The following is a 27,949-nucleotide window of genomic DNA, read 5'->3' as shown; positions in this document are numbered from 1 at the left end:
TTTTTTTTTCAGTTCAGTGAAAGGGTTAATAACAATTGCAAAATAATAGTACTGGGTCTATATCCGTTGGAAGAAGCATGTGAAATCCTTCTGTGGGCTTTTTCAGTTCAGATTCATTTTTTCTTGGATATAAGCTTTCCCTCTACAAGCTAATATAGTGAATTAAAACTTGTAGAAAAGTACCTGGCTCTATTTCCTCAGCCACTTTTCAGAGTCTCCTGAGACTCCTTCCTTAATAAGAAGGAAGAATCCCCATTGCAGGTGGTAGGGAGCCATGATTCTGAGTCCTAAATTGTAGGTAAAACATCATCTTGTGTCTCTCTCTGTTTTTAGTTTCAGTTCGCAGTAAACAGAGCCAAAATTTGTACCCAGTTGTAGTAATTGGTTTATCTCCTGGCAGCATTTACTATTGCTTTTACAGGCACTGAGACTGTTTTTATTACTAAACATCATTTATTTTGCTTTGTGTTTTGATTTGCAAATTCAAATTTCAGTTGGAAGCAGAAGACATAGAAACCTTAAGCAAGGGAATGGAATAAACTTGGGATTGTGATAGCCCAAAAGAGAAATAAGTACCATGGCACTCATGATTTGCATGAAGTGTTTTTGCAATAAGAAGCTATATCTGAACTAAAGTCAGTGTTCAGTGGGGCTGGGACAGGTCTTTGGAGTAATCACCTCTCGTATTTTCTCTAAGGCCAGGCTCACGATGTAGGAGATGACAATCCACTCCTGTAGACAAGGCCAGCGCTCCATCCGCACCAGGATGACATAGTTGAATAGCAGTAGGTAGCCCAAGTATGATATCTGAAGGGCAGAACAACTATTAGCAGTGTTTGGGGAGATAACACGCACTGGAAAAAAAAAAACCAAACTTTTGAAAATCCTATTTTCAGGTTGACAGTTCTTCTAAAACAAATTTGCCTTTCCAACTGGACTGACTCATCTAACCAACTTTGGGGCAGGTTGGGAGGCATTTTATACTTTAGGATGATGTGGACACTGGCATTTCATTTTATAAATGAAGATGTATTTGTGGCTACTGTCACCCTCATGGGGGAATTATGGAGCTGCATAAAATTATGATAAATAATAAGGAAAATTTTAATATTTCACTAACGTGTCTTCTACATTCCTGGAAGTTGGAAAATGTTACTTACTCTCCCTGCTTTGCAAATTTTCCTCTTGAATCTTTTCACTGCTGATGGATGTGGGAGGTTAGAAGGCAGTAGTGGGGGGCGGGGGTGAGAGCTGTCTGCCCAGGTGCACAGAGCTGTCCTGAGTCCCCACAATTAGGATTGACATATCTATGGTTTGCTGTGGGCATAGCATGCCTCTTATCTTTGTGGCAAGAAAAGATGCAGAGTTTGGAGATATATGGAAGCGAGGTATGGGGTGGAGGGAGGTAGTCTGAAGTTGATTGTCTGAGGTTGATTCACTGTGGAGCTGATGAATCATCTTCACCTCCAGAACCTCTTGCTGGTCCAGGCCTCTTCAGGAGTTATGGGGGTGGGGTTGAGGAGTGGGGATGGGGTGTTCTAGCAATTGTGTATTTGTGATTCAGCAGGGTTTTTTTTTAAGATTCACCTTCCACCCCCTCCCAGTTGTATAATCTTTACCAGTAACATAGGTAAAATCCCTTGCATCCATGATCTGTTCCTTGCAGAAGGATTAGAACCAGAGTTCTCAAAATTGGGTTGTATCAGAATCCCCTGGGAAGCTGTAAAATGTGCAATGTCCTCCCACAGGCCAGAGGTAGTATTCATAGGTGCGGGGTGACACTGGGGCTCCTCTGCCTCCTGGCTCGGCCCTGTGCTGAGCTCTCCTGCAGGACAGGGGCATCAATGGTGTTCAGCTGGTTCTGACCAGAGCAGGTGGGTAGCAGTGGCTTTTCCATATTACCAATCGTGGCCACCAAAAAATTGGGTGTCCAGGCCCACGGTTGATCTAGGTCCCCATGAAGCCTTCCTCTGCCTACGGCCTACCCCATTGCCTAATGCCCCATTCACAGCCTTGGACCCATCTTCTCATCTCCCATCGCCTGCTCCTGCCTAGTTACAAATGGAACCCCATGCCAGGACCTGCCTGGTGTAGGCTGTAGCTTGGTGCTTGGGACTTCATGAGTAGTCTTGTCCCACCTTCCCCAGACTTCAATGGTTGTGGGAGCCTCTGCATGCTTGCTGGGACCTCCTGCAGCCAGAGCCTCTCTGCAGAAGTCATAGCATGCATGTGTAAGGTCGAGGCCACTCTTGTTACAGATGGTGCCTCACTCTTGGGGATGTGGAGACAGTGGCCACCAAAGGCATCTGGAGGAGAGTGTGCAGCCAAGCAGTGGTCAGTTTGGTGTGCATTTCAGAGTAGAGAGGCCTTGATTTGCTCCCCTGTTCTAGGAGTTTATGATCTGGGTTCAACCACACTCCTTTGGTAAGCCCACTGGTATTATGGGGAAAAAAATGGCGTCTGTGAGTTTGCTCTTTAAATCACAAGACATCTATGTTCATTTAAAAATAAAACTGTATTTCTCTAAGTTTGTATTACTGAAGGCATTAAAAAAAATCCTTCATCTTAAGGAAACAGGACTGTTTTGCTTTATGAAGTGGTGTATTTGGGGCTATGATGGCCATATTCCTACATGCATATAAATATAGGACAAGATACCCAGATACAATTTTAGCTGAAGATCTGAATTAGTCCTGGTTTTGTTTTCACAATTCATTTTAATTCTGTGAATTTTAAAACATTTTTAAAAGCCTTTGACATGTTTCTTGGGTCTCACAATTCTGTGTGTTCAAAACACGTTATGTGGCAAATGCTAAGGAGGAAGCCTTACCGTGTAAAACCAGAACTTGACAATGGGAGCATTATAGAATTCACAGATCTTCGTTCCAATGGGGATGCTTCTTTGCTTTTTGTGCTCATTCTCCTCATCACCCTTTTTTGAACCAGTGTCTGCATTCGCGTCCTGGAAAACAGAATGGCACACGGCAAGCAGGTTGCCAAATGGGAAATGCACAGCATTTAACAGACAGGTGTCTTCAAAAATAAAGAATTATACAGAGTTCCCCCATTATTGTGGTTTCTAAACTCATGGTAAGAGAAATCTCAACAATTTTGAGAATGAGAGTGAATTGATACTGTTATGATCAAGGGTAGCACTGACCATGTTCTCCTCTTCTTTCTCTTTGCCATCTTCGTTCTCCTTGGATGTCTGATATGAGAGGTCATCATATGTGCGAAACTCCAAAAACAAAATGGTAGGGGGAAGAAGAATCCCCATTATAACCTACATAGAATGAGAAAAAAATTTTTTAAAGATTTTTAGATTTTTAAGCTATGGCAATTCTAGATAAGTTTCTTAGTATATGTGAAATTTTAAAATTATGACCTTTGGTGTTACTCAATACATTGAGCAGTCCTAGAACAAGTTTATCACTGCTCTGATGTTCTGTAGCTTATTCGGTTTGATACATTGGTAGAGTCGCAACTGTGAAAAATTTAAGAACTTGCACCAAATTATTTCAGATAGACAGCAAGCAGTATTGTGTGGAATCCTGTCTTAAAAAGCAGTGAGCTTCCATTGAGTTTCAGAGCAGGTAAATCTTTAAATTAAAATATAATAATATGAGTGAGAATAAATACATAAAATATAATAATACCTTTAGTGAAGTAGATAGAAAATGTTTTATATAGAAATAACTTAGATGTAAATGTGAATGTATGGATCAAGAATTAAAAGACAAATGTAATTTGGGCTGGATCTAGACAAAAGGATGGCCTAGCTCTTGGATGGAAAATTTTGTTGTCATTTTTATCAGTGCTGTGATGTGTGTCTCCAATATGGATATCTGTTCCCAACGTTCAGTGCTGAATTTCAAAAATTTCTCTCAGTGATCCATTATTAAGACCACCACAGCGGGGGCGGAGCAAGATGGCGGAGGAGTAGGAGACCTGGATTTCGTCTGGTCTCAGGAATTCAGCTGGATAGGGATCAAACCATTCTGAACACCTACAAACTCAACAGGAGATCGAAGAAAAGAAGAGCAACAACTCTCTCATCAGAAAAGCGACCACTTTCTGGAAGGTAGGACGTGCGGAGAAGTGAATCTGAGGCGATATTCGGGAGGATAGACGGCGGGGGAGGGGCCTCCGGCGGCCGCTTCTGGCAAGTGATAGAGCCGCGGAGCACAAAATCGGAACTTTTAAAAGTCTGCTCCGCTGAGGGACGTCACTCTGGTGGCTAAGCGGGGGGTGGAAACATCCGGGACAGTGTGGTCTCAGGACCCACGGGTCACAGAAAGACCGGGGGTGCCTGAGTGTGGCAGAGCTCCCAGATATTGGAGCAGGGAAGCCGGCTGCAGAGGCGGAGCCCAGGTGCGGGCTCTCAGCTCGGGGTGGCCATAAACCGTGATCCGCGGCACAGTCGGGCCCCTGCTCCTCCAGCAGGGACCCAACAAGCGGCAGATCCGGGGAGACTCCCCTTCCTCCCCCGGGAGGAGCCGCGCGGGAGTGCACCGCAGGGATCTGCTGGGTTTGGAGACTCCACCTGGGGTCAGGTGCCAGAGATAGAAACGCTCCGTCACAGGCCGGGTGAGCACGGAGTGCGGCTGGAGACGGGGAGACGGGAGTGACTGACAGCTTTTCTCTGGGGGCTCACTGAGAAGCGGGGCCCCGAGTTCTCGGCTCCTCCGCGGCGGAGATTGGGAGGCCGCCATTTTCACTCTCCGCCTCCAAAGCTGTACGGAAAGCTCGCAGGGAACAAAAGCCCCGGAGAGCAAACCTGAGCAGATTACTTAGCTGGGAGGGGGCAAGGGCGGGGCAATTCCGCCTCTGGCAAAGACATTTGGAAACCACGGCAACAGGCCCCTCCCCAGAAGATCAGCGAGAACAGCCAGCCAAGACCAAGTTTACCCATCAATGAGAACGGCAGAACTCCAGCTCTAGGGGACTACTGCACATAGAATTCATGGCTTTTTTACCGTGATTCTGTAGTCTTTCAAAGTTATTATTATTTTTTTTAACTGTCTTTTTTTTTTTTGAATTTTTCTTTTTCCCTTTTTCAACCAACACCTTATCAATCCCTTTTTTAAAAAACATTTTTATTTTTCATTTTTAGAGTCATATTCTATCCCTTCATAGTAGTTACCTGTATTTTTGGCATATATATATGTTGTTCTCTCTTTAAAATTTTGAGATAGTTTCTTCTAACAGATCAAAATATACCCTAAAACTCTAGTGTATGGTTTTTTTTCTACTCCCCTGCCTGATCACATTCTCTCCCTTTTTTCTTCTTCTTTTTTTTTAATCCTCTTCTTTCTTTTTTCAAACAACTTCTTATCAATTCCTTTTATAAAATTTTTGATAATTTCCATCTTTACAGTCATATTCCATCCCTTCATCATATCAACCCTTATTTTTGTACATATATAAGTTTTTCTTTCTTTAAAATTTTGGGAGGCACTTTCTTCTAAAAGACCAAAATACACCCAAAATCTAGTGTATGGCACTGATCTATATACCAGCCTGATCATATTTGATCACATTCTGGTTTTTTTTGTTTTGTTTTGTACTGTTTTTGTTTGTTTTTATCTTTTTCTTTTTCTTTTTTTACTTTTTCTCTTTCTTTTTTCTCTCTTTCCATTTCTTTTCCCACTGCTTCAGGTCTTTTCTGATTTGTTTAGAGTATATTTTCTGGGAACGTTGTTACCCTGTTAGCATTTTGTTCTCTCATTAATCTATTCTCCTCTGGACAAAATGACAAGATGGAAAAAATCACCTCAACAAAAAGAACAAGAGGTAGTACCGACTGCCAGGGACCTACTCAATACAGACATTAGTATGATGTCAGATCTAGAGTTCAGAATCATCACTTTAAAGATACTAGCTGGGCTTGAAAAAAGCATGGAAGTTATTAGAGAAACCCTTTCTGGAGAAGTAAAAGAACTAAAATCTAACCAAGTAGAAATCAAAAAGGCTATTAATGAGGTGCAATCAAATATGGGGGTGCTAACTGCTAGGATAAATGAGGCAGAAGAGAGAATCACTAATATAGAAGACCAAATGATGGAAAATAAAGAAGCTGAGAAAAAGAGAGATAAACAACTACTGGATCATGAGGGCAGAATTTGAGAGATTAGCGATACCATAAGACGAAACAACATTAGTATAATTGGGATCCCAGAAGAAGAAGAAAGAGAGAGAGGGGCAGAAGGTATAATGGAGCAAATTATAGCAGAGAACTTCCCTAATTTGGGGAAGGAAACAGGCATCAAAATCCAGGAAGCACAGAGAACCCCTCTCAAAATCAATAAAAATAGGTCAACACCCCGACATCTAATAGTAAAACTTATGAGTCTCAGAGATAAAGAGAAAATCCTGAAAGCAGCTCGGGAGAAGAGATATGTAACCTACAATGGTAGAAACTTTAGACTGGCAACAGACCTATCCACAGAGACCTGGCAGGCCAGAAAGGACTGGCAGGATATCTTCAGAGCACTAAATGAGAAAAATATGCAGCCAAGAATACTCTATCCAGCTAGGCTGCCATTGAAAATTGAAGGAGAGATAAAAAGCTTCCAGGACAAACAAAAACTAAAGGAATTGCAAACATGAAACCAGCCCTACAATATTGAAAGGGGTCCTCTAAGCAAAGAGAGAGCCTAAAAGCAACATAGACCAGAAAGGAACACAGACAATATACAGTAACAGTCACCTTACAGGCAATACAATGGCACGAAATTCCTCTTTCAATAGTTACCCTGAATGTAAATGGGCTCAATGCCCCAATCAAAAGACACAGGCTATCACTGGATTAAAAAACAAGACCCATCGATATGCTGTCTGCAAGAGACTCATTTTAGAACCAAAGGCACCCCCAGATTGAAAGTGAAGGGGTGGAAAACCATTTACCATGCTAATGGACACCAAAAGAAAGCTGGGGTGGCAATCCTTATATCAGACAAGTTAGATTTTAAACCAAAGACTGTAACAAGAGATGAGGAAGGACACTATATCCTACTTAAAGGGTCTATCCAACAAGAAGATCTAACAATTTTAAATATCTATGCCCCTATCAGGGGAGCAGCCAATTATATAAGGCAATTAATAACAAAAGCAAAGAAACACATCAACAACAATACAATAATAGTGGGGGACTTTAACACCCCCCTCACTGAAATGGACAGATCGTCTAAGCAAAAGATCAACAAGGAAATAAAGACTTTAAATGACACACTGGACCAAATGGACTTCACAGACATATTCAGAACATTCTATCCCAAAGCAACGGAATACACATTCTTCTCTAGTGCCCATGGAACATTCTCCAGAATCGATCACATCCTAGGTCATAAATCAGGTCTCAACTGGTACCAAAAGATTGGGATCATTCCCTGCCTATTTTCAGACCAAAATGCTTTGAAACTAGAACTCAATCACAAGAGGAAAGTCGGAAAGAACTCAAATACATGGAGGCTAAAGAGCATCCTACTAAAGAATGAATGGGTCAACCAGGAAATTAAAGAAGAATTAAAAAAATTCATGGAAACCGGGCGCCTGGGTGGCTCAGTTGGTTAAGCGACTGCCTTCGGCTCAGGTCATGATCCTGGAGTCCCAGGATCGAGTCCCGCATCGGGCTCCCTGCTCGGCGGGGAGTCTGCTTCTCCCTCTGACCCTCCTCCCTCTCATGCTCTCTGTCTCTCATTCTCTCTGTCTCAAATAAATAAATAAAATCTTAAAAAAAAATACATTAAAAAAAAAATTCATGGAAACCAATGAAAATGAAAACACAACTATTCAAAATTGCTGGGATGCAGCAAAGGCAGTCCTAAGAGGAAAGTATATAGCAATACAAGCCTTTCTCAAGAAACAAGAAAGGTCTCAAGTACACAACCTAACCCTACACCTAAAGGAGCTGGAGAAAGAACAGCAAATAGAGCTTAAACCCAGCAGGAGAAGAGAAATAATAAAGATCAGAGCAGAAATCAATGAAATAGAAACTAAAAGAACAGTAGAACAGATCAACGAAACTAAGAGCTAGTTCTTTGAAAGAATTAACAAGATTGATAAACCCCTGGCCAGACTTATCAAAAAGAAAAGAGAAATGACCCAAGTCAACAAAATCATGAATGAAAGAGGAGACATCACAACCAACACCAAAGAAATAAAAACAATTTTAAGATCATATTATGAGCAACTCTATGCCAGCAAATTAGATAACCTGGAAGAAATGGATGCATTTCTAGAGATGTATCAACTACCAAAACTGAACCAGGAAGAAATAGAAAACCTGAACAGACCTATAACCACGAAGGAAATTGAAGCAGTCATCAAAAATCTCCCAAAAAACAAAAGCCCAGGGCCAGATGGCCTCCCAGGGGAATTCTACCAAACATTTCAAGAAGAATTAATACCTATTCTTCTGAAACTGTTCCAAAAAATAGAAATGGAAGGAAAACTTCCAAACTCATTTTATGAGGCCAGCATTACCTTGATCCCCAAACCAGACAAAGACCCCATCAAAAAGGAGAATTACAGACCAATATCCCTGATGAACATGGATGCAAAAATTCTCACCAAAATACTAGCCAATAGGATCCAACAGTACATTAAAAGGATTACTCACCCCGACCAAGTGGGATTTATCCCTGGGCTACAAGTTTGGTTCAACATCTGCAAATCAATCAACGTGATACAATACATTAACAAGAGAAAGAACAAGAATCATATGATCCTCTCAATAGATGCAGAAAAAGCATTTGACAAAGTACAGCATCCTTTCTTGATCAAAACTCTTCAGAGTATAGGGATAGAGGGTACATACCTCAATATCATAAAAGCCATCTATGAAAAACCTACAGCGAATATCATTCTCAATGGGGAAAAACTGAGAGCTTTTCCCCTAAGGTCAGGAACGCGGCAGGGATGTCCACTATCACCACTGCTATTCAACATAGTATTAGAAGTCCTAGCCACAGCAGTCAGACAACAAAAAGAAATCAAAGGCATCCAAATCGGCAAAGAAGAAGTCAAACTCTCACTCTTTGCAGATGATATGATACTTTATGTGGAAAACCCAAAAGACTCCACCCCAAAACTGCTAGAACTCATACAGGAATTCACTAAAGTGGCAGGATATAAAATCAATGCACAGAAGTCAGTGGCATTCCTATACACCAACAGCAAGACAGAAGAAGGAGAAATTAAGGAGTCGATCCCATTTACAATTGCACCCAAAACCATAAGATACCTAGGAATAAATCTAACCAAAGAGGCAAAGTATCTGTACTCAGAAAAGTATAAAATACTCATGAAAGAAATCGAGGAAGACACAAAGAAATGGAAAAACGTTCCATGCTCATGGATTGGAAGAACAAATATTGTGAAGATGTCAATGCTACCTAGAGCAATCTACACATTCAATGTAATCCCCATCAAAATACCATCCACTTTTTTCAAAGAAATGGAACAAATCATCCTAAAATTTGTATGGAACCAGAAGAGACCCCGCATAGCCAGAGGAGTATTGAAAAAGAAAAGCAAAGCTGGTGGCATCACAATTCCGGACTTCCAGCTCTATTACAAAGCTGTCATCATCAAGACAGTATGGTACTGGCACAAAAACAGACACATAGATCAATGGAACAGAATAGAGAGCCCAGGAATGGACCCTCAACTCTATGGTCAACTAATTTTGACAAAGCAGTAAAGAATGTCCAATGGAACAAAGACAGTCTCTTCAACAAATGGTGTTGGGAAAATTGGACAGCCACATGCAGAAGAATGAAACTGGACCATTTCCTTACACCACACACAAAAATAGACTCCAAATGGTTGAAAGACCTCAATGTGAGACAGGAGTCCATCCAAATCCTAAAGGAGAACACAGGCAGCAACCTCTTCGACCTCACCCGCAGCAACTTCTTCCTAGAAACATCGCCAAAGGCAAGGGAAGCAAGGGCAAAAATGAACTATTGGGACTTCATCAAGATAAAAAGCTTTTGCACAGCAAAAGAAACAGTCAACAAAACCAAAAGACAACCGACAGAATGGGAGAAGATATTTGCAAATGACATATCAGATAAAGGGCTAGTATCCAAAATCTATAAAGAACTTCTTAAACTCAACACCCAAAGAACAAAGAATCCAATCAAGACATGGGCAGAAGACATGAACAGACATTTTTCCAAAGAAAACATCCAAATGGCCAACAGACACATGAAAAAGTGCTCAATATTGCTCGGCATCAGGGAAATCCAAATCAAAACCTCAATGAGATACCACCTCACACCAGTCAGAATGGCTAAAATTAACAAGTCAGGAAACAACAGATTTTGGCGGGGATGCGGAGAAAAGGGAACCCTCCTACACTGTTGTTGGGAATGCAAGCTGGTGCAGCCATTCTGGAAAACAGTATGGAGGTTCCTCAAAAAGTTGAAAATAGAACTACCCTATGACCCAGCAACTGCACTACTGGGTATTTACCCCAAAGATATAAATGTAGGGATCTGAAGGGGTACGTGCACCCCAATGTTTATGGCAGCAATGTCCACAATAGCCAAACTGTGGAAAGAGCCAAGATGCCCGACAGATGAATGGATAAAGAAGATGTGGTGTATATATACAATGGAATATTATGCAGCCATCGAAAGGAATGAGATCTTGCCATTTGCAATGACATGGATGGAACTGGAGGGCGTTATGCTGAGCGAAATAAGTCAATCAGAGAAAGACATGTATCATATGACCTCACTGATATGAGGAATTCTTAATCTCAGGAAACAAACTGAGGGTTGCTGGAGTGGGGGGTGGGTGGGAGGGATGGGGCAGCTGGGTGATAGACACTGGGGAGGGTATGTGCTATGGTGAGCGCTGTGAATTGTGCAAGACTGTTGAATCACAGATCTGTACCTCTGAAACAAATAATGCAATATATGTTAAGAAAAAAATAAAGAAGAAGATAGCAGGAGGGGAAGAATGAAGGGGGGGAATCGGAGGGGGAGACGAACCACGAGAGACGATGGACTCTGAAAAACAAACTGAGGGTTCTAGAGGGGAGGGGGGTGGGAGGATGGGTTAGCCTGGTGATGGGTATTAAAGAGGGCACGTACTGAATGGAGCACTGGGTGTTATGCACAAACAATGAATCATGGAACACTACATCTAAAACTAATGATGTAATGTATGGTGATTAACATAACAATAAAAAAATTAAAAATAAAAGAGGAAAATGTTCTCACCCTCACTCATAATGAGGTAAGTACACAGTAACTACACAAGGATGTTGTTGTTTACCATCAGACTGGAAAAATTCAAAAGTTTCCTCTTCCCCCGTGTTGTGGAGACTGTGGGAAAACAGACATTCCCCTACATTGTTGTGAAAGTGTAAATTGGAATAATCCCCACAGAGGGAGGCTGGTTGAACCTATCAAAATTGCAAGCACACATCCCCACGGGGCCGCCAATTCCACTTCTGGACGTTTATCTAACAGATATGTGAGATACCATTTGTGTCCAAGAGGATTTGCTGTGGCAGTGGGTATAATACCACAAGACGGGAATGACCTCCATGGCCCCAGCGGGGACTGGCTAAATATTGATCTGAAATAATGGGATACGACCCAGCTGGGAAAGAATGAGAGCTTCCTATATAATGATATGGAAAGAGCTCCCAGATTAGGTGAAAAAGCAAGGTACTAAATAGTACGCCAGCTCATGTGAAAAAGAGGACGCAAAGAGAATGGTCACTCCTAGTAGCTTTATATATGGAAGGACACCCAAGGAACGTATCAGTGGTTGCTGCTGGCTGGGAACAGGGCAGATGGGGGACAGGTGTGGGAGGGAGACTTTTCATTTACCCTTTTAAATAGTTTTATTTTAATTTTTGTGCATATTATATTACCTACTTTAAAAAGTTAGTTAAAAAGAACAAAAACAAGAAAGAATGATCCAGACAATTATTGCTTTAAAATAAGTATATTTTCATGCTGCAAATGTAGAAATGCTTTGAAGGAAATTGGGTGCTTAAAAATATGTATACCTCTTGGCATACATAATATTTAAGAGAAGCATTAGGTGAAAAAAGGAAGCGATTGCAACTTAATCAACTTTCTTGGGTCTCTTTTCTGAATTTTATTTATTCGTATTTTAAAAATCAAAGTAACATGGGCACGTGGTTGAACATCTGAATGGCCTGGATGGACTCAGAGTGAAAAGAGAAGGTCCCCACATCTCTCTGCTTCTCAAATCCTGTTCCCCAGAGGCAAACTCTTGTAAATATTTTTTTTAATCATAAAACACAGGTACAAAAACACACACACAAAGGCAGAGATTAATGAATCATCATAAGGTGAGCACCCTTGCAATCCATGCAAGGTATAAAATTGGCTGGTGTCAGCCATTGCAGAAGCCCCTTCATGTACCCCATCTCTATCACAAGCCCATCTCCAAAAGGGACCTCCATCCTGACTCTAAAGGAACAATTTCCTTCTGTTCTTTTATAGCTTTGTCTCCTGAGCGTGCATCCCTAGACCTGGGTTGTCCAGTTTGGGGTCTATGAGTCACATGTTGCTATGGAGCATTTGAAATGTGGCTGGTCTAAATTGGAAGTACAAAGTACCCATCAGATTTCAAAGACTTAGTACAGAAACAGAATATTAACTATCTCATTAATGATTTTTTTCCTATTGATATGTTGAAACGATAATATTTTGTATATACTGGTTTAAATAAATACTAAAATTAATTTCAACTGTTTCTTTTTTACTTTTCACAATCTACTTTTATTTTTTAATTTATTATGTTTTTAATTTTAATTCTGGTATAGCTAACATACACTGCTATATTAGTTCCAGGTATACAATATAGTGATTTAACACTTCTCTACATTACTCAGGGCTCATCATGGTAAGTGTACTCTTTAATTACAATGCATTTTTAAAAAGCTTTTTATAACTATTAAAAGTTTTACTTTTTGTAACTAGAAAATTTTAAATGACATATATGGCTTGCATGTTATTTCTATTGGACAGTGCTGTGGTAGATAGTACAGTTTAATCTTGCTCTTTAAAATACTGGTATGTTTTTAAATTGTTTTTTTAATATGCGTGTCTTCTGGCTGTTTATCTGTTGAAGAGCTAGAGGATTTGGACCTGTAGAGTTGATCACAGAGTGGATTAGGGGATTACATGACTTCTGTGCTATTCAAGGTGTTCCTCTGTCCACTTGGCAGCTGAATGCAGAGGCCTGACCAGACCCAGGTTCAAGACCCTTGCTGAGAAGGTAGTGTGTTCTTTTATCAGGAAGCTCTTGGTGATGTTAGCAGCCATTTATGCTTGTTAGATTCATTAACTTGCTTGGTGTTGGGAATTGGTGATGTTCTAACTCTCATTTATTTTTTTTTAAAGATTTTATTCATTTATTTGAAAGAGAGAGTGTGAGCACAGGCAGCGGGGAGGGGCAGAGGGAGAGGGAGAAGCAGACTCCCCGCTGAGCAGGGAGCCTGAGGCAGAGCTCCATCTAGGACCCAAGATCATGACCTGAGCCAAAGGTAGACACTTAACCAACTGAGCCACCCAGGTACCCCTTATTTTTCATTTCTTAGTTGGAATAAATTCATGAAGACTTTCACATTTCCCTTCATCTACTCAGTGTTTACCCATGGTTGAGTTCATGTAGGAAATGCATGTTAAATGCTTGATTCTTATTTAATTATCTTCCAGATAATGAATTGGTTTCTTATCATCCACTGAAGGTATTAAAATATCATTATAAACTCATGGATTTAAACATGTATGATATGTTTCCACCTATTGCTATTAGTAATATTATTGAAAGTCAAATTGTCCCATCTTTGGCCAGTGGAAGTCTCTTCAAGTGGGCTCCTGGGTCTTCCTGTTCTTACCCTACTGGTCTTTGATAGCTTCTTTGCCATCTGATGTGTGAAGATGTTCCAGGCTTATCTTGTACATTTCTTGCTCCAGATCTGGAATGAACCATTTCTCTAAGAAATTCTGGCTCCAGTTTGTGGGAAATGGTGAGGGCATTGGAGATGTTTGTGGCTTTGGGGTAGGTCATTGTTTCTAGACTTTTCATTGGTCAGAAATAGAGTGAGTTCATATTGATGCTTCCAGTTAAGTGCTATAGGCCTTCTGCTTACCCCTTTCTAGATTCTAGCTGTGTTTCCTTTTGTTCCACACTGAGTCCTATTTCTCAAGGACTGACATGATGTTACAGTTAAAATGTCCCTTGTTACTCACAGTTGCTTTAACTTTATAGTTTCAGAATAACAATGTTAATACTACTACAATCAATCATGATTACTGAAAACAGTTACTTTTTTTTCTTTTGCGTAGGTGCTCTGATTATCTCTCCCTTTGAAAATGGTTATATTATATCTACATTATCAGAACACACAGCCATTACATACTACTGCTCTCTTCCTCTTAGCCTTCCCCTAGTCTCAGTATTGCAAATAAATATCTATTTGAAGCTTACCATTAGTCCTTATACTGATGCCTCTCTGGTTATTTTGGCTCTTGAAAGCTCATTCTCTAATAGAATCTTCAGAAAGGGCTCCTAGGAACAATATTTCCTGGGGTTCTTGCCTGTTGGTAAAAGTTTGTGTGTACCCTTTATATTTAATAGTCACTTTCTTGGATATAAAATCCTGGCCTGCATTTTTCTTCTGGGAGTATCTTTATCTAATACACTCCATTTTTTTCTCCCTGACACAAGTGGTTGCTGTTGAAAGTCTGGCAATAATCTAATTTTTTTTCCCTTGTAAGTCACTTTTGTTGTTGTTGTGTTTTGCCTGGATACCCAGATAGTTTTTTTTTTTTTCACTAAAATCCAGTAATTTTATTTTATTTTTTTTATTAACATATAATGTATTATTTGTTTCAGGAGTACAGCTCTGTGATTCATCAGTCTTACACAATTCACAGTGTTCATAGCCCATACCCAGTAATTTTAAAATGTGTGTTGATGTTGGTTGTTCTGGGTTGATATACTCAGGTTTGGAATGTGTTTTTTCAATATATAATGTCAAATCATTTGTCTTCAAGAGAAATCTTTGAATTATATTTTGAGATAATCACTTTGAACTATTTCTGATTTTAGTCCTTACTGATAATTTCACATTTTGAACAACCCGAGTGATATTTTATATTGCTATTTCTTTGTTAATGTATTACCTATTGACATCCTATTCCTCTGCTCCATTTTTAATAGGCACAGGAATATTTTCAGTTCCTACAAAGTTGCCTTTGTAACTTTACATCATAAACTGAAATCTTCATCTCTTGTCTCAACAACTTTTGATAGTGTCAATTGCCCTCTTTATAATATGGGACATTATCCTTCTTACTACCCTTCCTTCTGCCTTCCACCACCCAGTTTTCCCCAGCTGTGCCTTTGCTTTGTCTTTTCATACTCGGTGGCATTTGTATCCTGTTAAGGAATCATACTTGAGTTTTCTGTGCTTTGCCTATGGGACTATTCTAAAAGCTGAAAACCAAGAGAAAGCATTTCCGTTTTTATTACTATATAAATATTGTTTATTGCAAAGCCATATGGCAATTTTAATGTAGAAATCTGGCACCACTAAAGGATCATGTTCTTGGCATCAGAGGTCAAATGGTCTTTTTTTACATTCTACCAGTTGCTCAGAATCATTCCGAATTTTAATTTGAATCATAACTGAACCTTAACTTTTGTGTGCAATTTTTTTCTTCCTGAAATTTGATTCCCCTTCTATGTTCTCATGAAGGATTTTCTTGTTAAGAAACTGTTCTTGTTGCCTTAACCTATATCTCTGATACTTAGAGTTCCTCAGTAACTCCATCTATTTATTGGACTCATTTCTGTTCCTCTTCAGCACTTTCCTCTTGGATCTCACTGACTCCTTAAACTCATTTAACCTGACTGACTTTTAATCCTGCTGCTCAGTTTTCATACAGGGATAAAACATCACCTTTGTATTTTCAAGACATGGAGTGCTTTCTATTTGCCAGAACCACCCAGCATAACATACAATGTCTTTTCTTTACCCTCATGGCAATCCCATGAGACTGATAAAATACTGCCACTAGGGACTAGGTTATCTGAAGATTAGAATCCCTTCTCAAGATAACCTAATAGTTGGGGTGCCCGGTGGCTCAGTTGGTTAAGCATCCAACTCTTGATCTCAACTCAGGTCTTGAGCTCAGGGTCATGAGTTCAAGCCCTGCATTGGGCTCCATGCTGGGTGTGAAGCCTACTTAGAAAGAAAGAAAGAAAGAAAGAAAGGTAACCTATCATTAACAGTAGTAAACAGCAGAGCTAGGATTTGATCACAATACACTTTTCTACCCACTACATCCTATTCAAACCCATTCATAACTTCATATTCTCTTATAAACCCCATGCAATGAAAACATCGCCAATTAAAATAGTATCACACAACTTCAGAATTGAAAGGGGATCTATAGAAAGAGTTCAGGTGCCTGCTTTAATGGCAGGTAGATGGCCTGTCCAGGGGAATGTGCTTAGTTAGGGTGGACTCCAAGCTCTGTAAGCCAGGCACGCTGGTTAGGTCGGGCATTAGACCTCCTGGGTTCAGGTCCTGGACCCACGACTTACTGGCTCAGACTCTAGGTAAGTTACTTAATATTGAAGCATCAGATTTTCATCTGTAAGACAAGCATCTCCCTGGTGGGGTTGTTCGAGGAATAAATGAAATAATCCACAGGAAGTGCCCAGCTCAGCAAGGTGCAGAGTAAGAGCTCACAACAAGTCATACGTACTTTTAGGCCGGGGTTTTTCCTCATTCGCAGCCTTCCCATCCACATGTCAGTCAGCAGCATCTGGCTGCAGGTGTGAGCGATGAAGTCCCGGTGTTTGGCCGCCACTGCCAGTTTGAGGCAGGTGGAGTTGCTCCAGTTCTTGAGCTCGTAGGTCAGCAGTTTCATGGCGATCTGCTCGTCGTGCTTATAGGACTGGTCTAACAACTCCACGGCAAGCTGGCCAAAGTCTCTGGAGGGAAAGAAACGCAACCAGGGCTGAAGCTGCAGTGGCCACACACTCTTTGTTAGAGAGACGTGTCCACAGGGCCATCACGGAGCTACAGGACACAGAATCCTTGATTTCCAATCCTCTGCAGTCAGGAAGCTCACAGGGTATGTCCCCAGATGGGAATGGCTGGGACCAGGGCTCTGTGCTCAGTCATGTTGGGGGTCTGACTCCTCCTGCTGCAAATGGAGTTTAGATGGACCCCACATCTGCCCCCTCAAGCCCCGGGGACACAGAGATGAGAAGACAAAGTTCTTTCCCTCGAGTGTTCATAGAAGACAGAGAGGACAGCAAAGCCCCTGTGGCAATGGAAGTCAGATTATGACTACCCTTTTTGGAGGGTACAGGTAGACATTGCAAGGGGACACCAGCAGGGCTGGTGGGTCTGGGTAAGGTCCTGTTCCTTGATCTAGGTTCTGGTCATACCAGTGTGTTCTGTATGTGAACACATACATTTGTATGGATGCCTTTCTCAGCTTGTGAGCAATACTTCAATAACACACTGGTCACAAGAGAATTCAACACTCTCAGCGCTATGAAAGAGACAGGTTCTAGCTGTCATGGGGGCCTAGAGCAGCGAGGGCCTAGTTGTTGGAGGTGGAGGACAAGAAAGTAATGGGAGCCAGGTTGGGGAGAGGGGAGGAGAGGATGACATAAGTTGAATTGTAAACATAAAATTTTTTAAAAGATTTTTTAAAAATTTATTTACTTGAGAGAAAAAGAGAGAGAGAGCATGCACAGAGGGAGAGGAAGAATCAGACTCCTCACTGAGCAGGGAGCCCGATGCGGGGCTCGATCCCAGGACCCTGAGATCATGACCTGAGCTGAAGGCAGACGCTTAACTGACTGAGCCACCCAGGCGCCCCTGTAAACATAAAATTTATTCCATTTTTTGCATGACCCTCATTCAAATATTCAGTGACAGTCATAAACATTCCCTGTTCCTTCAACATTTTTCATGGAATGTGGTTAAGATAAAGTTCCATAGTGATCACCCTTCATGAAGTTTTTGTGTCTCCATTTTTTGGTAAGATTTCATTCCAATGATGAACCGAAGGTTGCAGAAGGGAGGAATTATGTCTGGGGGAATGGCCTTCTCTGTCCCTGAAGAGGAATGCTCTCTGGCCTCAGGTCCTAGAGGCTGTGGGGTGACATATCACCACGAGAATCCTCCAGGAAGCAGAGGGATGTTGTTTACCAACCCACTGAGACAGGGGAATACCGCTCCATTTTTTTAGATAACCTTGCATTCCCAATGTTTAGAAATCAGCTAATGACTTTGGAAATCACTAAATCTAATTTTACTTAGAAAATAAAAGCAGTGTGCCTCGGAAAACAAAAATGTCAGATGTCAGCAGAATTGCTTATGTAGGCCTCAAGTTCATGGGTCTATAAAGTTGTACTGGGACTTCTGGTTTTTGGTTCTGCATGTAAGGGGCTTGGAAGTGACCACTCTGTCCTAAAGATAAGTGGAAATCTGGACAAACTGAAAATTGACAATTCTTCTAAATTTATCAGAGAATTGAGGTCACAGGGCAAACTGCTGCTCCCCAAATTGCAGAGACAGAGAAATATGTCCACGTACTCTGTTCTTCTTAACAAGGCCTGCCCAAAGGAGAAATGAGTTAGCCCCAGCCTCACTTATTGGGGTATGATCAGACCCTAAGCGGCCTGGCAGAAGGGAGATACCCAACTGCACGACCCTCTAGCTGTCCTGTCCCACCTAAATGGGAGAAAAAGAGAGGAGCACTTGGGAAAGTCAAGTTCAGAGGCACAGTTATACTCTTCTGTGTGTTTCTGTATGGAAATCTGTTTCACTGTCTTTGCATTAAAACCATGTTTCAATAGTTCCCATGAGAGGGCAGTAAAAAAACAAAACAGTGGCAGTCTAGAAATACCTCAGAGAGACAGAAGAAAAAATATCGACATGATGGACAACAGGAGTTTATGACCAAGCTTTACACATAATTGGACTTAAGTGAGAAATACATTTACCACCCTCCCCCAAAGGGCAGGTCCTCAGGACAATAGTCTCTCCTGGTTCTTAAATTCCCTCGAGACACTAACTTGGAGTTGTTGTCCAAATCCTGGGAGATATCGTCCACCAGCTCACTCTCGGAGGACTCGTGGGCCATGGACTTGTAGAGCTTACAGGCCACCAGGGCCTTGGCCATGCTCTCCTCACCTCGCTGCCAGAGGAAGACCGCCATTTTCTGGCGCTTCATGAGCACGGCCCACACCATCAGCTCATGGAAGGGGTACTGGAACCGACTCACAGCAGGGTCATCCACGTCAATGTCAATCTCTTCCTCCTTCTTCTTTTTCTTCTTTTTCCCTTTGGTTGGAGGCTCATCATCCTGAGGGGAGACAAGCACATTTTTTCACGGTTCTGCCAAAAGTGCAGAACAAAGGATTTCATGACTACCAAAAAAGGGAAAACCCCTTTGTCATCGGTAATAAAGAGATTTTGTAAATACATCTGCGGTTCCCACTCAGTATATTAATTCTTGTGAAAAGAAGCACATGTTTATTATAATAAGTAAACCATCTAAACCCAAATGGACTGAAAAGGCATGCTACAGTTTGATGAATTTATACTCCTGGGTTGACAGGTTTTTGTTTTGTTTTCCACAAGCCTTTAAAAACTGAGGGGATACAAATAACAAAATAGGTGGGGATATGAAGGAAAAGAAACCCTCTTACACTGTTGGTGGGAATGCAAGCTGGTGCAGCCACTATGGAAAACAGTATGGAGGTTCCTCAAAAAATTAAAAAAAGAACTCCTCTATGATCTAGTAATTCCACTGCTGGGCATTTACTCAAAGAAAACAAAAGCACTAATTTGAAAAGATACATGAGCCCCTACCTTTATTGCAGTATTATTTACAATAGCTAAGATGTGAAAGCAACACAGTGCCCGTCAATAGATGAATGAATAAAGATGTGGTATTTACACATAATGCAATATTACTCAGCCATCAAAAAGAATGAGATCTTGCCATTTGCAACAACATGGATGGACTTAGAGGATATTATGCTAAGTGAAATAAGTCAGAGGGAGAAAGACTAATGCCACATGATTTCATTTACATGTGGAACCTAGAAAACAAAACAAATAAATAAGCAGACAAACAAAAAAAAGCCCCAGACTTAGATACAGAGAAAAATCTGGGTGTTGCCAGAGGCGAAGGTGTGGAGGGGTGGGTGAACTAAGTGAAGGGGACTCAGGGGTACAAACTTCCAGTCATAAAATAAACAAGTCATAGAGATGAAAAGTACAGTATAGGGAATATAGTCAATAACATTGCAATAACATTGTATGGTGACTGATGGTGACTACACTTATCAGGGTGAGCACTGAGTCATATACAGAATTGTTGAATCTGTCGTACACTTGAAATTAATATCACATTGTATGTCAATAATAAATATTTAAAAAAAAAAAGCCTGAGGACACGCTGCAAAACTGAAACAAAGAATACACTAAAATACAAACAGCACCACGGGAGAGGTAAAGTTTATTTCCTCGGAGAAGTCTCCCAATATCAATATCAGACATAAGTGAAGCAGAAATTAATGGGAAAATGTAGAAGGGGATAGAGAAAAACGTCGTTAGGTTTCCCTATCAATGTTTAAAGGAAGCAAACATTCCCTTTTAAATGAGCTTTGTCCTTTCATGTGTGTGGTGCAAAGGGAAGGCCAAAATTTCCATTTTCTAAAGGGATGATGAGGGGCAGTTCTGAAAATAGAACAGGATCGAAAGAAAGGTGGGTCATGACAGGGAGAACTGGGGGTGAAACATGGGAGCAAAATGAAAATATGTGGGGCTCAGCTTATGGCAGGCTAAGACTTCAGTACTCAGTGGAATAATAGACATGGGTATTTATTCTTTTGCAAACAGCTTTCCCATCAATTACCTACACTTATTCTTCAATGACTCAGAGGTTGTGAATTTCTTCCATTCCCTCTGATGAGGAAGTTGTGGCCCAAAGACTGAATAACTTGCCCACATTCACACAATTGGAGTGGTTGGGCTGGGGGCCTGGCTTTCCCAATTCCTATCATGCATTATTCATGACTGACCTAATTGCTGTAGTCTCTTAATGAGTTGTAACATTTCTATTGAAACTGCCATACCTTGCCCTGGATTTAAATATTTTTGTTCTAATTTTCTAATTTGTCACAGTAAAACCATAGTTACAGCAATTTAAGGAAGGTTGTTTTATATAGGTTAAAAATTGCCATATAGAAATTTAAAAATAAACATAGCTTTATTTTCAAGAATATACCAAATTAGCCCTGTGTCAGGCTCCATGTTGGGAGTGGAGCTTGCTTAAGACTTTCCCTCTGCCCTCCCCCACCTCTAAAAAATATATATACATATGTATAATATACCAAATTAAATAAAAACCCACAAATGGCTCTGAAATGTTAAAGAACAGAAGCCCTTTGAGCTTACCTTTCAATAATATATAATATTATCAAAATACCAATTGCATGTAAATTCTCTTAAAATAGTTTTAAGATTGCTAAAGAGAGGATATAACAAACAAGGAGTTAATTTTCCTAAACTGCTACAAATCAACAAGAAAAAGAGAAACAACTCAATAAAATAACAAAAGATATGAACTGGAAGTATAAAGAGAAATGGATACATCCACAATCACAGTAAGAGTCCCTGAACATACCTCACTTAGAAATGAACTTGAAAAGTTCCTAAATATAGAAGCAAATTAAATTACATAATTACCAAGTTTGATCTGACAGCTAAATGTAAGAAATGTTCCCAACAAACCAAGAATACACATATATTTCCAGCATATGTGGATCATTAACAAAACTCCACCAGGCATTATACCCCAAGTCCTTTGAGACTGTCTACCTCAACAGATTCCAGATACTAGAAATCATGTAGTCTACATATCAAGGAATAAAACTAGAAATCAACAACAGTAGGATAACAGCAAACAAAGTCTGCATCTGGAAAAATTTAAATATACTTATGGATTTTAAATGCTCTTGGATTAGGGGCGCCTGGGTGGCTCAGTCGGTTAAGCGTCTTTGGCTCAGGGCATGACCCCAGGGTCCTGGGATTGAGTCCCTAGTGGGGCTCCCTGCTCAGTGGGGAGTCTGCTTCTCCCACTCCCTCTGCCCCTCCCTCCCACCCCTCCCCCTGTATTCTCTTTCTTTCAAATAAAAAAAAATCTTTAAATGCTCTTGGATTAAAGAGGAAATTATAAACAATTTAGAAATGAATGGCAATGAAGGTTCTACTTACCTAAACGTGTGAGATATCATGAAAACAATGCTCAGAGAAAAATTTGTACCTTTCATGCGTTTATTGCAATAAAGGGAAGATTGAAAATGAGTGAACCTCACTTTCAAATGGAGTCAATAAAAACAATACAGTAACTATAGAAAGTATATGGAAGGAATGAATAAAGATGAAGCAAACATTAATAAGAACAAAAACAAAAAAAGAAAGTTGCTTGATACAGCAAAAATACCAATCAAATATGTAGACCAGTTTGGTTAATAAAAAAAGAAGGAAGATATAATTTTAAAAAATCAGAAGGGTGCATAACTAAGATATTGAGGAGATCGAAACAATATAATATAAAGGTTTATACCAACGAATTTGAAAGTCTAGACGAAATAAATTTAGACTTTCTAGGAAAGTCTAAAGATTTTATTTATTTATTTGAGAGTGAGTGAGAGAGTGAGAGAGAGAGTGCGCATGAGCAGGGAGGAGGGGCAGAGGGAGAGGGAGAATCAGACTCCCCACTGAGCAGGGAGCCCAATGCAGGGCTCGATCCCGGACCTGGGATCATGCCCTGAGCCAAAGGCAGATGCTTAACCGACTGAGCCATCCAGGCGCCCCAAGCTCTAATCATTTTCTCTCCCTCTTAACTATTCTTTTTAAGTAATTATTTTCTCCACTTTTTACTTATTCTTTCTGTAACATTTATTTTTCATGTGGTACAATTTCTAGAAGATTTTAAAAAACTAATGGGGTTCATTATGATGCCAACGATAATGGGCATGCTTGCCCTGTTCTTGATTTTAATAAAAATGATGCCAGGGCACCACTATTCAGTAGGAGATTTCCTCTTACTATGAAGTATACATGTATTTTAATCATATCAGAGGGTATTTTTATTTTATCATTCTATTTTTTCACTCTCTAGTAAACTTTTTAAACAGGTTTAAGGAATCTGTTTTTCTTTTCTTTTTTTTTAATGTTATACCCTTTCTTTAATTGAGCAAGATTCACCAGTTTCTAATAGTTTATAATTAGTATTCTTTACTATTTATTATTAAATAATTGATTCACATTACTCTCAAGCTTCCTTCCAAACTTTCCAAAATCTTTTTGTTTATTTACTTTTTTATTTTTTTATTTTTTAAAATTTTGGGTGTTATACGAAAACAATGAATCGTGGATCACTACATCAAAAACTAATGATGTATTGTATGGTGACTAACATGACATAATAGGAATCTGTTTTTCAATTCCTCTTTAGCATCTATTGAAAAATGCTGTTACACTGTTTTCCTTCTTTTACTTCTTGATGTAATGCAATATACTAAAAACTTACTAACATTAAATAATATTCGCATTCTTAGAAGAGTTTAATTACTTATTTGGAACTTTTTAAATATGCCACTGAATTCCTTTTGCTATTATTTATGATTTTGTGTGTTTTTTTTTGTATGTTTAATCTCTGCTTTTGAAACTATGGTTTTGCTAACTCTATAAAATGAATTAAGTAGTTTTTACCTTTTTTGGAATGTTTATTATCCTTTTGTATAATTTGACTACACTAAATACATGTTGGTGTGTGGGGTAGTGGATTGATCCATTAGATGGAAAGCAACCTCAATTTTAAATTAAACAAATACAACACAAAGAGGACTAAATATATTTGATGAAGATACAAAGCCAATGAAAACGTATCTTACTTACTTCCATTCCGAGAAGTTTAAGAGCTTTAGGCTGCATAATAAAAGAGGAAAAAACATTCATTTAATCAGATAACCAATGGTAGCAGCAGTCACGTTAGTAGTACTTTAGCTGTGTTGTTAGTAAGGGACAGAATCCTGGGTTAAAAAGTACTTTGCATCATTAACAATGAAGGGCAATACCCAAGGAAAGGAAATGCTATAATATGGAAACTGCTTCTGGACAGCCAAAGTCAGTTAAAGAGAAAGATGTGCAGACACGTGATCCCTATTCCAGGTAGAACCAGAGGTTCACTAACTGAAATGCAGACACGGAGCTTACGGGGCTCTATGTGGGGGGCGAGAGAGGAGGCCTTCATGGAAGATCTGACATTTGAGTTAGGCTTGCGATATGCGTGGAATTTTGATCAGGGGAAAGACATGGCTGGTACAGTAGTACAATTTGATTTTGGCAGAGGTTTGTGGTCTCCCATGACAGTGTGGGACAGTTCTCATGCTGTCAGAGAGCCTTGGATGCTGTAATAATGAGCTTGGTGGTGATTCCTCAGGTGGTGGGGAGCACTGTAAGTATCTGAGCAGGGAGGGCACGGTCTCTTGCTTTGGAAGATGAAGGTGACTACAGCAGTAGGATGGATTGGAGAGGGCAGAGACAAGGGAGCCCGGGAGGAAGCCTGTTATAGACAAAGGACAGGAGGCAGATGTAATTGATGGGCCGAGGGCCTGCCTTGCTAAGAGGGTAAAGGCTCTGGGTGAAACATGGGCAACTCTAGGGACTGTGCAGCCTCACCCCTGAATTGCTAGAGGAGGAAGGACAGGTGCACTTGGGGATGGGGTGATGAACTTGGCTTTGGAAGGCAGCTATGCTAACCACTATACCACCAACGCTTGAACTTGGCTTTGAACAGTCTGAGTTATATTGGAAAGAAAGGCAAGGGACCATAGAACATCACAAGTTCATTTTGTTCTACCCTCTTAGGTCCAAACAAGTTGTTGTAAAGGGTCCGAAAGCTCTTCCGAGTATAATTGCAGCGGTACGCCCCACCCATGAGGTACTCCAGCACAAGCCCTATGTCGATGAGGCTGATATGGTAATCCGGTGGCAGGTTGCCCTGGAAGAAAAGAAGCCGTGTCTCAGGCCCTGCAAGAATGCATTCCAAGTGTGGTCTTCATCACACACCTTGGGCGTAAGGGGCCATTCCTGGCCACCACTTGGGTGTTGATGTATGGAATGGAGCATTAAACAATATTCAGTCCATTACCATATGACTGAGGGAGAAGAAGGGGCAAGCCATACTTCAGAAAATGGTTTCAACTTTCTCAGTGAGAAGAGTTAGAAACCCATGAGACTGCAGGGTAGAGCCCTAGGCTTGTCCCTGGGCTGATTCAAAACGGCCTGCAGTGTGCACGTGCAGATGTAGAGGAGATATGGTGCACCTGGCGTGGGACCTCCTTTGTGAGAGCAGATGAGTTGTGTTGAGAAGGTGTTTTCATAGCTGCTTGCAGGGGAGAAGCCCGCTTCAGGAGCCTGGAGTCCAGATTTCATGCTAACGGAGGAAGTGACCCACATGACAGGAAGGAGGACTCCACAGGAGGCAGTGGGAAGACAGAGTATCCCTGGGGCTGGGAATTTCTTAGAGAAAGCTCCACATGGTGCCCTGGGAATTTCTGGGGGACCCCCTCAGATTTCAGTAAGAACACAAACTCCACAAAATATCTGGTGTGACTGGGAGTCAGTGAAGGGGCAGAGGGTTGCAACAAAATACAACAGGGTATGTTGAGACGACATTGGCCAGTCATTCATGTCCCTGGACAGCTGACTTACCCAGGACCAGTCGATTGTAAGGATTTTTTTGGGGGGGGGGTGCTATGTATTATTGCTTGTTTAATTTCACATGGCTGAAATGATGGTGGGAACCCAGGGTCCATCGCATGGAGATTACACATTCCAAATGCCCTCCCTTTACTTTAGAACTGGCCACATTTACCAAATACTTCACTCAGGCATTAACAAGTTTGTTCAGCTCCTATCGTGATCCTTCCCCATGTCAGGGATTCCATTTGCAGACACAAGGAGATGCAGCTCTGCCCTCAGGGAGCTCACTGTTCCAGAGGAGGGGCAAAGCCACAAACAGCGAGTTTGGCCCTAAACTCCTGAACTCTGGGCAGGTGGGAGGGTAAGCAGGGACTTCCTGTAGGAGGCACATCTGAGGTAGCTAGGAGCAGGAGGAGCAGAAACTGCAGGGGACAAAGAGGAAGGGCCCTGCAGACAGGAGCAAGGCATGGCCCACTCTGTGAGCCCCAGAGAGTCTGGCATGTGTACACCATGGTGGGGATGTGATGGGAAAGAGTAGGGGATATTGATGGACCTAGGCCCAGTGGGGTACAATTTTCTTAGAAGACCTTGAATTTCATGAGATTTTGGAGGATTTTAAATCAGGGAGTCCTGTGACTGGGATGGTCAGGGGGTGTGGGGTTGGAGGGGAAAAGAGGATTCTTAAAGCCATTTAGGTGAGAAATGGTTGGGTCTGAACTTGGGTAGCTGTGGCTTTTGAATGTGTGCTCTTCCTAATCTAAGAAATCTGGGAAATCAGATTCCTAATGGAGGAAGCAAGGGCACTAGTCCCTCTTGGTTCCGGGATCCACTGATAAGGCACCGATCCAGTGAGTATCTGTAGAAGCTGAATTCTTGTATTCTTAGAAGTAGACATTTGTGTAAAGGATGGCCAGACTATCTAGGACTCTGGAAACTCTATTCTCTCATTTGAATTATTTTCTCTTGCTCAGAATATGAATACACGTCCCACACTTTGCAAGCCAGGGACTGCATCCTAGAGAAATGAATCACTCACACGATAACTCAATCTAATCCTCTAGCCTGTGGCGACATGACAGGACAGTGAGTGAACGAGATCCTACAAGAACACGGACTGTAAGTAGTTAGTAGCAGTGGAAAGGGGGGAAAACATCTATCACTCACTAATGAAAGGACAGGAAGAACAACCGTTTCACTCCACAGAACACACACAGTGACAGGACGCATGTTCCTTCTGGAAACTGGCTCAGTGAAGGAGTGAGCAGCGGATCTTAAAGTAGATACAGAACATGAGGCTCCACGGACAGATGGAGACTCAGATCAGCGGTAAGATGACACCTCCCTGGGCTGTTGCCCCAGGCGTTGGAGATGGTGCCAAGGTGCCATAACCAAACTGTCATTCAACACGAGCCTTACATGTGTGGGGATGAATGTGAAACTTAGAAAAGATAAATATATATATATTAGTTTTAAGTAAACTCTTTTATGGAGAGAGGAGTTCATTATTTCTGATGACGTCAATAAGATGACAACACATTTTAGAAATGTAAAAATTGCTTTATAAAATGTCTTATTGAAAGATGCCATTGGGTAAGAATTACAAAATGGCAGACTGACCTTTTTCACATCCCTCACCAGCAAATGAAGTGTGTTTGGTGGACCCAGCCTCTGAAAGAGAAGCATTCAGCCATATTAAATACATGTTTCTCTTGAACTCTTGGAGCTAAATCCTACCCTACTCTATAGAATTAATGACTTGTGAGAACTGGAATGTAACCCACTATCAGTATATTTATTTTACAAGATAGGACTGGTTGTGGTTAAGAAGTATCAACATGTTCAAAAATATGTTAACTACTTTCTATTGAATTATTTTAAAGAGCATCTTATGGTGTGCAATATTGTGTGAAAACTTCAGCAAGGATCAAACAACTGCTGAGGACCATTTTCACTATGTGAAATTTTAGAATGGAGACAGGGAATGTAAATTCTCAAAATCACATTGTAATAACATACGCCAAGAGGATTTCGCCCGTATACTTGCATTCTCAGATAGTGGAGCTCTTTGCTGTGAAAGCTTATTTGTACATTTTTCACTGAAGCTGCTTAAAAAAGTGGGGGTCCCAAGGA

General features: G+C 40.8%; 1 protein-coding gene across 1 annotated transcript in view; it reads right to left on the bottom strand.

The window, feature by feature from the left end:
* TRPM1 (transient receptor potential cation channel subfamily M member 1) overlaps positions 1–27,949 on the bottom strand; it is an 82,428-nt gene that overhangs the window by 28,469 nt on the left and 26,010 nt on the right. The window contains exons 13-20 of the mRNA XM_044918300.1: positions 27,437–27,487; positions 24,975–25,115; positions 24,011–24,040; positions 19,111–19,400; positions 16,779–17,007; positions 3,161–3,283; positions 2,831–2,962; positions 679–807 (exon numbers count right to left, since the gene is read on the bottom strand). Of these exons, the coding sequence (XP_044774235.1) occupies positions 679–807; positions 2,831–2,962; positions 3,161–3,283; positions 16,779–17,007; positions 19,111–19,400; positions 24,011–24,040; positions 24,975–25,115; positions 27,437–27,487 (1,125 nt within the window). The remainder of the gene's footprint in view (positions 1–678; positions 808–2,830; positions 2,963–3,160; positions 3,284–16,778; positions 17,008–19,110; positions 19,401–24,010; positions 24,041–24,974; positions 25,116–27,436; positions 27,488–27,949) is intronic.

Source organism: Neomonachus schauinslandi, chromosome 9 (genome assembly GCF_002201575.2).
Source record: "Neomonachus schauinslandi chromosome 9, ASM220157v2, whole genome shotgun sequence".
In the NCBI taxonomy this organism is placed as follows: domain Eukaryota; kingdom Metazoa; phylum Chordata; class Mammalia; order Carnivora; family Phocidae; genus Neomonachus; species Neomonachus schauinslandi.
The sequence above is the reverse complement of the archived record's forward strand: the minus strand, read 5'-3'. Positions and strand labels throughout refer to the sequence as shown.